Below are 16,952 nucleotides of genomic sequence, written 5' to 3'. Positions count from 1 at the left end.
TTAAACTTTAAGCTCTGCTGTTTTGTTTAAATACTAATTAGTCCATCATTGCCTACAGATAGGGGTATCCCAGCTCAAGCCACTAACTACTTAAGAGAATGTGCTGCAGTACTAACTGCAATTTGAGACTTTTCTGTTTCACTTTTAATAAAACTAACAATTTGCACAAAACATTCTTTTGTAGTTTGTGCTTTTAATAAAGTTGTCACTTTTAAAAGCAGCTTATTGATCTTAGATTTATTTAAAATTTGATAACCCAGGTACATTTTACCCTTAACTGTTTAGTTTAATTCGCCGTACTTATTTCTAAATACACACAATTAATTTAGTTCAGCAATAATATTAAAGAATCTTTCGTTATATCTAACCTTAATTGTTTTAATTATTTTTTAATGTCGCTTAAATTTGAGGTATTTTGTTGGTTAATGTTTATTACTGGGCTCGTTTCTTTACTTATTAAGGCTTTTTCATTTTCTTATTTTAAGTAGATCAGACATTTTCAGCTGAAATTGCAATTTTTTACCACCGTTACCACAGCAACCATTGTTTATTTCAGGTAATGCTTTTATTAAAACTGTCTGTAGGTTTGATAGTCAATAACTAAGCGTAATGTTAAAATACACCCAATTTCGACAAGGTCTTTTTTTTTTTCTTTTTCTATGAAGTAAAGGGCATTTCTGTTAGTTCTCAAAAATATTTTGTGATACTAATGCGGAAGTATAATGTTACCTGTGCGGTCACGTTTCGTGTCGCAACATTTCGCATTTACAAGAAAAGATTTACTTTCTTTACTAATCACATAAATAACTGTTACTTCTGCAGTCTTTCAATAATTAAAAAGAAAGAAAAATCATCTATCCGTCTTTACTAACAAGCGTAACTGTGGAATCGCTAGGCTATTTATGTTTTATCCTTTTCTATAAAGTTATACTTATTAGTTCATGCTGTTTTCACGTCAAACTACCGAACAGAAGAAGTGAACGGAGACGAGTAGCAAACTTACTTTACCGCATATTATCCATATTAACCATTAAATAAAATCCCAGGCCTAAAACGAAATTCGAACCCAGCTATCGTAACGCTAAATGCTTTTCTATTACATTAACTCCACTAAACAGGTCTCCCACTTTGAACAGAATTGAACATCCTAGAAGTTAGCCTGGAGTAGGAAATGTAATATTGATTTTAATGGGCAAATGATTGCATTCAAATGCTATTCCTTTCAGTTGTTTATTGATTGTGTATAGTGTAGCATTATCAGTAGCCCGCAGAATAACGAAGGCAATAGAAGGGCTCTATATATATCCACGTTACCCTTATGTTGGAAAGAGACAAGGGATGGATCAGTGAGTAGTTCCCTTGGGACCGCTGTGGCCTCCTCTTTCAAACTTTCAAAGCCTACAGCGACTGGGGACACCGAGAAAGAAAGGAGGACGGTAGGGCTGGCGCCGGGGAGAGAATGAAAAAAAACCATTGAGATTCAAGTGATGCCCGCCGGAGGTGTCGATTCGAGGTGAGATAGCATCTCCCAGTCGGCTCACTGCGCCATCCTCGCACAAAAAGTCCCCGCCAGAACTTATAAAAGCACGCACACTCGTTCTCTTTCTTCAGCTTAAACCTAACTACAAGAGTGTAGTTCTATCAATGAGTTGTCCCACTCTGCCCTGAGTAATATGATAAACACTTATTTGCATGTTGAGCTAAATGCTAAGCTTCGTCTTTCTTTTCGCCATTATTTTTATTTAAGTAACTACTGAACCATAAATTGTGTGTACTTATTAAGCTTGACATTTATGATGTATAAAACAATGACTAAAACGATTTTTGTCATAAACTAATTGTAGGACGCTATTCTACTTATCAGAACATAATTTTGTGTATGTAACTCTTGTTTTAGTTTAATATTACTTGATTAAGCTGGCCCCCGCCATATGAGCTCTTGACAAAAAATGGAAATAATTTAACTCTTAAATTCAAGCACCAATAAGGTTACCCAATTTTCAATTATTTCATCCAATCACGCGAGTATAACAGCGATGATATACTAATTAGTGAAACTAACATTATAAAGCGGTCTTGTCTGGTATTATTCACAATAAATGTATACTTAGTTTAATAAAATTGTTTAAATTACATAAAATAATAATTTATTCATAAAAGCTCAAGTTTTTAGTATTTCCAATTTTATAAATAATTATCTTTCTCAAATAAATGGTTGCTATTACATCATTAAAATACCATTCTTTAATTAATTTTTGTACCGCGAATTTTGCATTTTTATTTTGTGGACCTTTAAATTTGACAGTGCCTGCTTTAGTGTGTAGGTACATGTTTAAATTGTGGACCTTCAAATTTGACAGTGCCTGCTTTAGAGTGTAGGTACATGTTTAAATTGTGGACGTAAAAATTTGACAGTGCCTGCTTTAGAGTGTAGGTACATGTTTAAATTTTGGACTTTCAAATTTGACAGTGCCTGCTTTAGAGTGTAGGTACATATTTAAATTGTGGACCTTCAAATTTGACAGTGCCTGCTTTAGGGAGTAGGTACATGTTTAAATTGTGGACCTTTTAAATTTGACAGTGACTGCTCTAGGGTGTAGGTATTTGTTTAAATTGTGGACCTTCAAATTTGACAGTGACTACTCTAGGGTGTAGGTATTTGTTTAAATTGTGTACCTTCAAATTTGACAGTGACTGCTTTAAGGTGTAGGTATATGTTTAAATGGAATATTTTTCCTGGACTAAAACAATGCCCTTCCTTCATTATCACTTTGGTAATGATTTCAATAAAAAATATCTTTTCTTGCTAATTTATTGAAACATAAATTGAGCTTCTGCTCCTAGGCAATCCTGGACTAAAGTTTAACAAAAAAAAGCTCGAACTGGATGTAAGATTCCCTTTGATTATTTGATGATAAAGTAGATTCTGTTCAGTCGATCGCGGTTTAACTATGTAAATACTTAAATTTTTGGTAAAATGTTAGAGGGACAAACGCGAAGAATGTCGGATATATCAAGGCATACTGGGATAGTGGCACTAGGTGCATAGATTAATGCATTCAACTGTGATATGCAGCAGCAGCCTTTCGCTATTGTTGCTAAAGTGCATGTGTTTATCATGAATATATGAAACTACTAAAGCAGTAGTTTGTTTGTGTAGCGTTGCGATACCCAAATACGTAATATAAGTGTTTATATATGTGTGATACAATAGTTAGTTGGATTCGTGCATAATATAGAGGGGAGCGAAAGTAGAGTTTGTAGTTGGAGTATTGCAATAAATAGAGAGAGTGGCTTTAGGGCATCCTGCGGCGTTAAGAGCTCTCGGCCGGCAAGCCTCTAGGGGCGCCTGTAAAGTAGCTGAGCAAGGGTGGATGTCTGAGGCACGAGCATGTGGATATGGGGTAAGAGTGATGGGTTCACCCTCGCAGTGACGCACGGGGTGACAATGACTGGGCTAGCGCGCACCCCAATTCCATGCTGGCCCCTCACGCCTTAGTCCCTTGCGTATAAAAACATGCGAGGGAAGTGAAATGCCTGGAGCCGACCTAACCACCCCCTCCCTCTGGAGGGGTTGAATTGAAAAATGTACCGCCAATGCACTATACTACGTATTCATATGTAGAATGGGACGGTGGGGTGGCACTCAATGGGGTAGCCCTCCAGGCGTGACGTTTTTCCTCTCTATAATACTGAAATACCGCCCTCAGAGTTTCGGCATCGTCTGCTCTCATTACGTGCCCCATTTATCCTGATGAACTGACGAATTAATCGGCCAACCGTGTGTATTTCCTTATCAAATTGTGCAACAGGCGTGTTTACAGCGGCCAACCAAATTGAGTTTAGAATCGTTTATTAGCTTGCCACTACATTTATCATTCTATTTACAGTAACTTGATTTTCTAACAACTGTTGCTCTTATCTTGGTAAACGGAGCCGCTAAACTGGAATGGTTCTCAAATGCTATTCTGGGAAGATATGTTAATAATTCGGTAATAATGATCGTTTCTAGTTCTTTATTAATGTTATACTCTCTGCTCAACTCAGCGATATTCTGTCTAGAAAAATGACGGAGTATTTGATAGAAAATGCGACTGACATTGTGTTATACGTCCCCAATTACTTTCTGTATTAAATCCAAATTTTATTCCAAAAGTCCTTAAAGTTTTCAAATGCCTATAACAAAATCTCACTGTAAGAAGGAAAATGCATGAATGATTCACTGTTATCTAAATGTTTACTATGACTTACTCAACAAAGTGGTTTCCACAATGGGTAGTTTGCATATAATAGGTTGCGCTGAGATAAGTAGGACCTAAGTATGCAGGTATAAGGTGCATAAAGTAACTGGAAGAACTAATGTCTAGGTGGGAAAGCATTAGTTTAGAATAGCGGTACTTGGAACTGAGGACGGCCGCAGTAACTCACACAATGGATAGAAACTTAAGGAGAGTTCTTTAGAGTAAATTTGTTGCATTTTGAACGTGGGTTTTGAACTTTAACCCGTTGGTTGATACTTTACTAAAGGTTACACAAAAAAAAAACTGTATTTTCATTTGTAATTTAATGTAAGTACAGTTTCTAGTTCGGTAATGTTAATGTTCTGATTCAATAACTTATTGAAGTTATTCTCAATTGTTCATTGACGAAATATATTTGTTAATTTTTGAATAAATAGTATTTTTTTTTAACGTTATCAAGAAGGCTTTGTTGCAAATTCAACACAATCACCAATGCAGGTAGATTCAACAAAGCATGAAGCGTTTTATCAAGCCTAACTTTCTTTCATCAGCACATTTACAATGTGACTTTTGACAACTGTTTGGAGACCCTCATATGATATTCTAAGTGTTGAAGACCTGATATTCTAAGTGTTGATTTTCTTTTTACAAAATTTATTTTTCCTTATCATTGCGCTGGAATCGTTCGAGAAAACTTTACAATTCAAAACACGTTACAAATTTTATCTATATTTGTACATAATATACATTTATTTTTACAAATCTTATAGTTTTCAATTTCAGGAACTAAAATCTTTTAAGTAGTATCAACTAATGCGAGCAACCATATTGTCTTGATATTCATCAAGATCTAATTAAAAAGAAGTTAGTTAAATAGATTAAGATATCAGAAGAAGTAAAGGAATAAGTTTTTATTTTTCAAAAAAGAAAAAATACTTTTTTCTTGATCTTCTTTTAAGATCTTGATGTATTTAACTAAGATAATTATTTAATCAAGATGTTTACAATATAATAATAAATGTTTTAATGTTTTATGTGCTGAAAAGTACAAAATTTAGAATTTCCTGTAATTTTATTTTTGCTAGCAAAAGAGCTCTTAACATGAATTGCTGGTGAAATCGTGAGACAAGTTGATGTTGATCGAGCTTAAAACGCTCAGCCTCAAATAGACAATCATGCATAATTAATTTTTAAAAAGTAAAACTTAGTTTTCTAAATAATTTATTTCATCACTGGTAATGTTTGTATACTGAGGTTTCCTTAGCCCTAAAAAAATTAAGTTTTACTAATTATCGAATTACCTGGGTTAATGGATCATTTATTTATGGAGTAGAAATGATTTAAACAACAAAATATCAGCTAACATGGATTTAATGTAGTTTTTGGCCCATCTCTAGACTTTTACCATCCAACTTTGTAAGCTCCTGAACACACTATATTCGACGTTCCAAAGAAAATGCATCTAAAGCTTTTCTCTCTTAGGTGTAATACTAACCCTCATTACTTTTATAGTTATAGTAGGAATTCAATGTGGAAGTAAAATTGCATATTTGAGGAAACTCGTTTAAACGTGTGCCATTAAGTAAGTAAGTAGTAAGTAAAGTAATCGCCTATTTTTTCAGGCGGACTTTATGTCAAACTACCAATTAAGGTTCGTGGACACAGGCGACTAGCAAACATACTTTACTGTAAATTTCTTTTATTAACCATTAAATTAAATCTAATGCCTCACTCACTCACAATGTCACTAGAACCCAGTTAGTTGGGTCCTGGCCTCCTCGATTTTACTCCGCCAGTCGTCTCTCTCTCTCTCTCTCTTGCAGCCGCCATCCAGTCTCTAGTGCGCAACACTGCCTGGCATCCTGCGTCACGCTGTCAAACCATCTCAGCTTCGGTCTTCCAATTCTCCTTTTGCGGTCGGGAACTTCCTGTAGAAGCTTATACAGGATCTCTTCCTGAACCATTCTTTCGACATGTAAGAATCCCATCTAAGCCTGATTAGTTTAATCAGCGCTATAATATTCGGTTCTTTCTTCAGAGCATACAGCTCTCTGTTTGTTCTGCGTCGCCAACTCATATTACCACGTATTGGGCCGAAAATCTTACGCAGTACTTTCCTTTCGAATATTAAAAGGCGTTGTTCATCAGCTTTCGTAATATCCAGGTTTCGGAGGCACATACCAGGACAAGTCGAGTAAGAGTTTTATAAATTCTTAGCTTGGTTGCCGTGTCCAACAACTTACTTCTCATGTGCCTATAAAGGGCCGAAGTAGCACTCCTGCTGATCTCGCTCAAGACGTCACTCCTAGCAGTTACTAGAGATCCTAGGTACACAAAGCTGTCGACCTTCTCAAATGAGTAGCCGCCGACTCTAAGGGGACCTTCAAACCTTTGATCATTTGTTAAAAATTTGGTCTTACTTTCGTTTACACGAAGGCCCATACTTCTGCCAGTCTTTTCTATCTCCACAAAAGCAGTTTAATCTAAGGCCTAAGACCGGGAATCGAACCCAGTACCATAATACATATTAGCTTAGCAGGTCTCTTAAATGGACGATAGTTATGAAAAATAAGTGTTCAAATGATGCGTAAGTGCCGTTAAAAAATGAAAATTAAAAAACAATTGCTTCATATAAATTGCTATGAGAGAAAATCGTGTTAGAATTTGGATAAGTGTTTTTTTGATGCACCTTCTGGTTAATTAGAGTTAATTTAAAAATATTATTAAATTTATTTGGTTACTAAAACATCCAGTAAACAGCGATCTTCAGTTAAAATATAGATCTAACGAGTTCACTAAGCTATAATTTTCTTACTTTAGCTTTCAACACTTCATAAATATAAACATCTAAGAATAAAACTTGTGAGACACATTAATATATTATTCTTGTATATTTAAAACCATTTATCAAATATTGTTGGAAGAATTCCTGGCATTCCAAAAGCATAAATAATAAGTATTTAATTTGGACTAAGTTATCAACTTTCTTGGCAATGCGCTGGCCTCATCTCTGCTGTAGAGTTATGAATATTTTTTTTAATAATAAAATTTAAAAAAAAAGACTACATTAATTATTAATAGATAAATAACTTTATTGTATAAATCACTAATATTGTTATTGTACTGTTTAATATTGTCTTCGTAACACAAGAATGGCTACACGTTCACTCACTCACACATATATATCTACAATATAATGTCCTATGTTTATAGGTCATCAATTAAACAGGTGTCAGAAGAACACCTGTCCATGTGGGGTTAGAGCCCTTACAGCTTCACTCGCAGCGTCACCATATTAATAACACAATGTTCTAAAATTAAATAAAAATTATTAAATAAGCTCACCTGTTCTTTCGTGCTCAATTTGAACTTATTATAGCTGATAAAATGCCGTTTATTTCTTTTTATATTTGTGTTTGTGTTTCCTTGTGTATAAGAGGTTGGGGAACAGGAACAGATATGCTCTTAATGTGATCAAGAAGAGAATAAACCTTGGTAACAAATGCCATTGGAGGCCAGCAAGTAAACAAGGACATTAACACCCATACTCTATAAATCATATTAAATGTTATCTCGGCGGATGTTAGAGAAAAATATTAAATAGTTATTATTAAGAATGTGAACTGGGCCGAGAGTGAAGACATACATGTACAGACAAACTCACGGACGTAGACAGCTATATAAAACTGAAGGAGCAGAGAGTTGATAAATGTTTGAAGGCAAGATCCCCCCAGCTAGACTGTAGTGCAATCCTGAGTCGTCTGCTTGAAGAACGGGACCCCAGTTAGGATCTATATTCAATACCATCACTCTCCTAATAATTCAACAAACTGACACTTCCACCATAATCTTCCCCTCCAGGGTCTATTCTCTCTCCCAAATCTGCCCTTTTATTCAATACATTTCATTTAACAATATAATAGCTTCTCTTTGCTCTAATAGTTCTTCTTTTGTTTTCATTTTTAATTCAAACTCTTTAGATTCGCAAAAGAAGCAAATACTGATTGCTAATAATTAAGCTGTTTAGTACTTAGTTGGTTAATTATAGAATTATACACGAGATGCACTAATTTTAGCCCGACTATCTTACCCTAATCTTTTTCAAAGTAGACCCCTAGGCCAACTACATAACCTTTCCCAATGGTTCGGCAACTGTCGGAAACTGCGATGGAATGCTTCTGATAACACGCAGCTGGTCTAAAAGCATTTTGCATTGTCTAACATGTGAAATTAATATCTATTCAGAGTCTTTATAAGCTTGGGAAAAAGTCAGAAATCACACGAGCCATGTAGAGAGCCTGTCGAAGCACAGGTGAGTTGTGTTTGGCCAGGAAACTGTGTAACAATTGTGAAGAATGGGCGATCGCACCTTCAAGATGGAACAATAATGTCACAGTCGTGCGACCGTCTTCTTTGACCGTAGTTCATCACGCTGCTCGGCACAGCTATGACTAAATAGTTCTACCAATAGGTGGTTCTAGGTTGCCTTCATGTTGCTTTGAAACGGACACGAGAAAATTGGTGAGAACTAGAATGCGGCAATCCCAGCGATTTCTGGCCGTTTTTATAACGTAAATCGTGAACATCCAATAAATTGAGACACGAGGAATCCGAAACAAACCAACTGATCTGATTTGTTTGGAGATCGATGCGAACGGCCGAACGCAGTTTCATTAGCTTTTCTTGTATATGCCCCAACAATTCAATTTATAGTTTCCGAATTAGATATTCAAGTTTTAATTATTCTGAAGTCAGGAATGGATAAGTTGCTGTAATGTTGAAGGTCACATGTGTAATTCTGTTGTCTTTTGTTTTTATATCATCCTGTTATTTAGTTGCAACTGAACGTTCACAAGTAAAGGATTTCAGAATAATGTGACTTGTGAAGAAGATAACTAGTGGTATCAATCACTTCATGGGTTGGATTAGATCAAATGATCACAAGGTCTAAATAAAGTGTTGGATAAGGTTTGATATTTGAAGCTGTTAGACCAAAAGATCGTGATGAGAGGATGTGGAATCTTTGTTAATTGGATACAGAAGAAATTGAAAGGTCATTATTTAGGTTTTAGTTGAAGACAGAGAGTATTGGGAATTAGGATTGGAGAGAATTGGAAAAGTATTTTGGATTGCAAGGATTCGATTTAGTGAAGATTAGAATGCTTAGCGGAACCCCGCAACTCAGCTAAGTATTGTACAAATTAATCCTTTTTTGTAATTTAAGTTCAGATAGTCTGTTTAGTAGTCTTGAAATCATCTGTGGCATGTTGGTTTGAGGATAGCAAGTCCGAAGGAAGAAGCGAAAGAACTATAACCCAGTATCAAAATTACCTTCCTGGGATGCCAAGAAAGCATTGTAAATTGTGTTTGAAATAGGATCTAGAATACTTTCATGTGAAATTTCTGCTTTCTGAGGACAAGAGGAGCTCCTTGAGAGGCTTGACCGAACCGGTTTCTCACTCAGATGTGATTTTTAAAGACATAAGGAAATAGATATGCATTTAGAATGTCTTTTATTTTCGACAATAATTTAAACCCGGGATGCCAAACCCAATCCAGCGCTTCCAACATGACGCCAGACGTTGCCTTTAATGCATAAAATATTTTGAATTAAGCGTCATCAAATTTAAATTTGAAGGCAGCATACCTTGAAGTGTCAACATCATGGACATAAAATTAAAATTTAGCTTATAATTAACAAACGTATGTAACAATAAACGTAAGTTATTATGAATGAAATTGATAATGAAGATAGAAGTTTAGGAGTCAGCGGTAATGTAAGTAGTGAGGTAAATTGTTAATGAATGAAGAACAAGAACAATAAGAAGAACCATCTTGCATGCTAAGTAGCAGCGTGATAAGATACTCTTTTCGAGATAATAAAACTCATGAACCAAGTACACTTTTACACTGGGTTATGATAATTAGCTACTCTGATTCACAACTCTTTAATGGCTCTAAAATCTCCACTGTGATATTACATTATCTTTAAAATGCGTACACATCAACTGAATATTCAATTCGAGTGCGGTATAAATTTACTGCTTTAACTGAAATATTCTTTTCTCTCATTCCTTCCTCTCCTCTACAGTTGATGCCTCAAGAATCTATGAGTGTTTTCTCGAATACTTATTTACACAGATTGTCATGTGAACAAAGTTGTAAGGTAAATATTTTCCTTCTCGGACAAAATGGCTAATATATTACGCCGAAGATACTGCAGATTTTTGGCATAAATTCATTTTACTTCGAAAAAAATATGTTCTGGTTAGGTCCGCCTAATATCGTTTTGCTCGCTGTTTATTGTGTTCCTGAACGATTTCAGTAGATAGTTGCTCACTAAGCACGAGTATATATTAAGTACTTTAGTCAACAGATTTCTTGTTTTTGAGCTTTTAAGTGGCATTTTGTGTCTTGTCGAAGCGAATGTTAGATATATTATTATGCCTGTCAAAAAGAAAAATAATAATATCTACCTAATATAAACATTAAATAAACCTAATAAAAACAATTTTGATTGATTGATTGCGTCATCTTTTCTGTTTGGAGCAAAAGAAAGTTATCTGCAGTAGAAAACTCATTTTTGCTCCAAATGTAACCTAGGTTAGAGAATAAGTAATATAAGTAATAATAAACGAGTCTGCATAAAGATGTAGAACTGAACATACAATAGGGGGCGCCATTTTCTGAAAAAAATGTAGATAACTCGTTTTTGCACCAAGCTCTTCAATTATTTACCGTAGTGTGGTAAACACAAGAACGTACGCAAAACAAATTTTAATAAAAGAAGCAGACATGTATATTGACTGAATGACTTAAAATCAAGATTTGAAAAGTGGACAGTCTTTTGAAGGTTGAGGAGTACTTAAAACAACTAATGAAGTGAATTTATTGCAATTCTCTTTAATATTTTTCTCTTTAAACAGAAGACTGCATTCCAATAAATTGAAAGAGAAATTTGACTATCATTGCCACCCAAGTTGGGCAAAAGATGAAATATGCGATTTGATACCTATTAAATCTAACTCATTTTTTTTTGCAGCAGCAGCAGGGAAGTCTCCCTTGGAGTTATTGTATTTGACATCCATTGGGAGGGCGCCGCTAACAGCGGCTGCTGTGTGGGCGGGTGTAGACTCGTTTTAGAAGAGGGTCGATCTGATTTTGAACGGTCCAGTTATTTATGTGCTGCGTAAAGCCTCATTCTGGCGCTCTCTCTTGCTGATCATAAATACCATTGCCGGTGGTTTACCGAAACCTCCTCAAATAACCTTTCCATGTAGTTAATCTTCGTTCACAGTTATCACCGACTAATCAATTTAATAAAGAGGGCATTCATATAAACTCACTCTATATATTTCATTCAAACGTCAAAGAATGTGTATATATATTTTTCTGTTTTCTATATATTTTGCATATTTCCCGTATTTATATTTGAATTCTTTTTTTTTTCCTTTTTTTTGTTATAATTTAATCATTACTCTTACTAACAAAAGTTTGGAATTTAACTAGTGTGCACTAAATTTGAAAATTTTCACTATGAAAAGATGGTACACGTTCATAGTTCTGGTCGGGCACATTTGGCTCACTCAATAGATCAAGTTCGCCATGATGAACATCGCTGTCTCAATCACTGAGCGGTTAAAGGCGAGACCTGTAAAGCTAATATGTATTATGGTACTGTGTTCGATTCCCGGTTTTTAGGCCTTGGATTTTATTTAATGGTAAATAAATAGTTATTTATTTAACAAGTGCGGAAAGTAGTACTTTTCCTCACACGAGGCAGGGTTCGCAGGAGCGAGCGAAGCGAGGCGAGTGCAAGTGCAATGCCGAGTGTAAGGAAAATACTTTACACTCAAGTTAAATATTATATGTTTTTCTGCAACCATTAGGGTTATTAACTAAAAAAAAAACTAAACAGGACTCACTAGAATCCATTTTAAATTTCTATAAGGTAACACTATAACCTTTTTAACTGTTATAATTAAAAATATCTAATTATTTATTAAAGTATTATTTTTATTTCTATATTCCTTCAATATTTATTTTATTTTTTTAATATTCGTTTTTTGATTATTTGGATAAAATAAATTTAAATAAGCTTATTAAAGTTTTACAGAAAATATTTAATAACAAAACTTCTTATATCAAGGAAGCACAATAAAGTTTTTTCACTCACTAGTGAGGAAAGTGACACTAATGGGAATTTTTCCCCACTAGTGAGGTAAAGTTGGACATTACACAGCTGATTTTAATTGAGTAATGAGAACATCCTACATGGTTGCAGAAAAAGGAATTTCACAGTAAAGTTTGCAAATGATTGCTAGTCGCCTCCGTCCAGAACACTTGATCAATGGTTGGACTTATAGCCCGCCTGAAAAAATAGGCAATTACTTTATTTTATTTTTTATATAATTTTATTGTATTGATGGAGTCAAAATCACCAGCTCCATTTTCGGTAACTAACAAGTAAAATGAAAAGCAGGAACTACAAGGACCTAAACTTGATTTAGTGTTAAATAGATTTAGGGTTTATTGCCTAATATGTTCACCTCAGCTTCATTATCGTGAAGATGTCTATGCTGTGAACGAAATAGCAACACTATCAACTTCTACAGGAATTGGTACACGGTTTACTTGAATTTAGCTTCCACTTTTCTCTTTGGATTTCTACGCTCTTGCCCTAACTATTCAGTATTAAAGTATTCATTTTTATAATTAATATATTCTATAATTAATTCATACTAGTCTGAAAATGTACATCGTATTCTCTTATTTTACTCATCTATGAAAAATCTTTTCGAAGAGCTGTTGTTACCCACTGTCAACTTTGCCTTTTGGGCGAGGAAAGAAGAACGTCAAATTAGTAGCTTTAACTAAATTAACCTCATGGCCCAAAACTTGATGGCAATTTCATCAATAAAAAAATAAAATAATGATCTCACAGTGTAATACAATAATTTGAGGATTACACAAATTAACGCAGGAGATAATTGTTCATTAAATACCTTGTAAGAAAAAACACATCTTTATTGGGGTGATTTTTCGAACTAGGGAAGTAGGAAGAATTCAAAGTCTTTACTAATTCTGATGATGGATGGAAATCCGAAACGAATCAGAAATTAATAAAGAAAAAACATATTTTCCAACATTGAACACTTGACTAACATTTTCAAACTGTAATTTATTTTTGCACATCCCACTTATTTAAATATTTCCATGTTACGTCATACTTTAGCTAGACTAATAACGATTTAATAACTCTATTAATAATAAAAAAAAAAAAAAATAGTAAATATACACTCTATTTATTTATTTATATTTAGTTAATCAAACTGAAGCAGAAGAGAGAGTTGCCTCATCTGTAAGAGGTTTAGAGCTGGCCGGTTTTAGCTGGACGCAATTTAATTGCTTTTCATTTCATGAATAATTCAAGAAGGTTTTGTGTATACACACTCACACATATATATATAAGTTGTATATTAGTATGAGTGGACAATAGGGAGCTGGCTGGTTGTAGTTCACAGCGGGGACATTCTGTTTACCTCCTCTCCCCTCGCTAGGAGTGTATCTTTCGACCGTACAAAACGACATTTATGGTAAACATTCATTCTTCAGAGTTTAATGAAAATATTTAAACAAAAGGTAACCAATTTATATATAAATATATTTAGTACGGAAATATACTCAAATCTTTTTACATATTACTAGTTTATCTTGTTTAAAAAGTAGTTTTTACTATCAAATTGCTTTAACAATGGTTTGTGCAATTAATAGGAAGAAATTTAATCTAACCATTTTGCAAAAAAAAAGGGTTAAAATCTAATTATTTTGGCTGCCTACAAAGAAAAAGATTTCTTCATGATTCTTGCAATTTGATATTGACTTCTTTGGCAATCGCTGCATAATGGGTCCATTACAACACTATATTTACTGAAATGAGTTCAAATTTCAATCACTGGTGGTTATAAGTAGTAATTGAAAAAAAGAATCACTGCATTCTAATAAACCTCATCTACATCCTTCGTCTTATCGTCCCATTAGTTTATTACCACTCCTAGGAGATTTTTCCAAAGAACTTCTTCTCCAACGTATCCTTTCCATCGTCGAAAACTCTTAAATTATCCTAGATCATCAGTTTGTATTAGACATCATCACTACTGTACAGCAATACCATCATGTTGAGGACATGAATCATTGCATCCATTCTTGTGAAAAAGTGGTATTGCTTGCGGGCTCTGCTCGATGAACGGCAGCACATCGATAGAGTATGGGTTTCTGTGGATACTTACATGTATTTTACCAGTCACATTTTATTTAATCATAATTTTTTTGTTTTGTTTTTCAGAGTAACCCATACGGACTGAAGGAGACCAGCACCCCCGGGGATATGTCACCCTGGGCGAGTGGGTTGCAACCTTCCTCTGGCTACTACCCATACGATCCTACACTCGCAGCTTATGGGTTAGCAGTGTTTACTTTTTGTTTTAAATATCATATTTTTAATATCTCTAAATTCTTTACATGATTTTATTTGAAAATTTTCTATTACAATTTAATTGATCTTAATTTCATTCGATTATTTGTAAATTCTTCGTGATTAGATCTTTTTTTTTTTGAGATGCACTATGGGTAATTTTTTGGAGATTTACATTTAAGCAGCTAAGTCTAGAACTACCTTTTGTTGCTGTGAAACTAGTTTTATTTGTACAACATACGGAATAAAATCTTCTTTAGATGAAGATATTTGTCACTTTTCCCAAATTCTTGGATACTTGGCTGAACAGTGAATGAAAGGGCCGTCATTGCATTTAAGAGAACCTCTGTTCTCTTGGATGCTGCTAGTGAAGTATCCGCCGATTGTTGTAGCTGTAAATATTAAGGGAGATTAAGGGTTGAACCTTGAAAGAAATATTTTACTAGTACAGATCTGTATGTAAGAGGAGATTTGAAAATGTAGGAAGCAATATGGATTTTCGCAGATAAGGGAGACTAATGAAGACTAAGGAAGAATCGAAGATTGAGTAAGAAGTGAATCTGTGGCTTATAAGCGGATGCACGGCGTGGCTCCACGTCCGCTGAGATATTCCCAAGTTCTCGCGTTCTACCTCCTTCTAACAAGGCAAAGGACTCTCCCACTTGCTTAGACAAAGAGGAAGTAAAAGGGTTTTCCATTCTTTTTTTCTTGATATTCTTGAAGGTTATGCTTACTAGGGCAGTTTGTAGTGAACTCTAGGCCAAAATTTACCAGCTATTTTTAATGGATTCCTTTCCTTAGATAGATTTATTTGTATTTTATTTATTTATTTGGTTTTTAAATTTCACAAAGCTTCGAGCTATTTTATTACATCATTTCCTATCAAAACAATTTCTTTCCTGCGACGTTTAGTCAAATTCATCCATTTATATATGTATAGTATATGTTACCGACAGATTATGAAATCCTGGCATTTTATATAGAGCCTAGAAACTTTATAAAATGTTATACTGGTATAGGTAGTTTTCAATTTCTATATTAAAAAAAAATTTCCTTCACCTTTTGTAGAAAGTCAAACGCAAAAAAGTAAGTTTTAAAAAATAGATTGTATACATGTATTAAAGAATTTAAGTATTCAAAATTAAAATAATATTTAAAAAAAAATTCAATAAAAGAACAGAACGTAACTTTAATATAAACTTCTTTTAGAAATAAAAGTAAATTAAACAAGAAATCCTTAATGAAATAAACAATACTTAAAGCTTAATACTTAATTGAATACCTGATATTTTTAGCTACATTTCTTTAATATTGCAACTAACAAATATAAAAATGAAAATAATTTCATGATTGATTATCTAATTGATCTTTTAATTTCGTTAAATTTAAATTTCTTTAAATTTAGGGGCACAGAAATTGAAGTATAGTGTTTTTTAAAGTAACTTTTCTCTTGCCGGCATTTTATAAGACACCTGGACATATAAGTCTAAGTAATAATACCGCTTTATGTTCGATTTTAATCGATTAAAAGGCGTATTCAGTAGCATTTTAGGCATTAGATAAAATGACAAAATCTTGCATATTCTGTCGGTAACACGCATTCAGACAAATAAATACTTTTTCTTTATTCTCTCACTTGTGGCTAAAAACTGAGGTAGCTTGTGAGGAAATTTCCAAAAACTGTTTCCTCAGATTTCTACCACGAAATTGAACTGTGTTAAATGTCGCGGGTCTTCCTCAGGACTGTTTCCACGGTTACAGCCCACCAACCAAAATAACCACTACTGATAACAGTTACTTTATTTCGGATACAATTTAGAAAAATAAATTGTTAAATGTGAATATAGAATGATATAGGGGTAGCAATGCCAGTTCTCTATCTGGCATATGGATGTATCCATGTGTAGGTTTAGTGGAAAGTAAAAGTTAGGGGGAAAGCTTTGTAAACTAGAGTGCACTGCGAGCCGGAAAATGCTGGGATGCTCGCCATGTAAATCCCATATCGATTACAAACACTGTGTAACTCCAGCTCCATACACATCGACTCTTCAAACAATACACTATTCTCTATTCTCCACAAGTATTATTATTACTAGTTTCATCTTATTAACCTTCCCTTCTTCAATATCATTACAATTTTATTCTCTGGCTTTGATTTCTTTAATCTTAACGTAATTCTAGTAAGTCGGAAGAATATGATCCATGTATTTGGTTTCCTTACAGAGTTAAAAGTTCTA

The 16,952-nt window shown here is 34.0% G+C and overlaps 1 protein-coding gene across 2 annotated transcripts in view; it reads left to right on the top strand.

The window, feature by feature from the left end:
- ara (araucan) overlaps positions 1–16,952 on the top strand; it is a 232,405-nt gene that overhangs the window by 141,663 nt on the left and 73,790 nt on the right. For both annotated transcript variants that reach the window (XM_074118929.1, XM_074118930.1), the window contains exon 3: positions 14,587–14,702. In XM_074118929.1, the coding sequence (XP_073975030.1) occupies positions 14,587–14,702 (116 nt within the window). The remainder of the gene's footprint in view (positions 1–14,586; positions 14,703–16,952) is intronic.

Source organism: Rhodnius prolixus, unplaced genomic scaffold, assembly GCF_049639745.1.
Source record: "Rhodnius prolixus isolate KJV_2025 unplaced genomic scaffold, Rpr scaffold_2, whole genome shotgun sequence".
Lineage (NCBI taxonomy): Eukaryota > Metazoa > Arthropoda > Insecta > Hemiptera > Reduviidae > Rhodnius > Rhodnius prolixus.
This window is presented reverse-complemented; position numbering and strand designations above follow the sequence as displayed.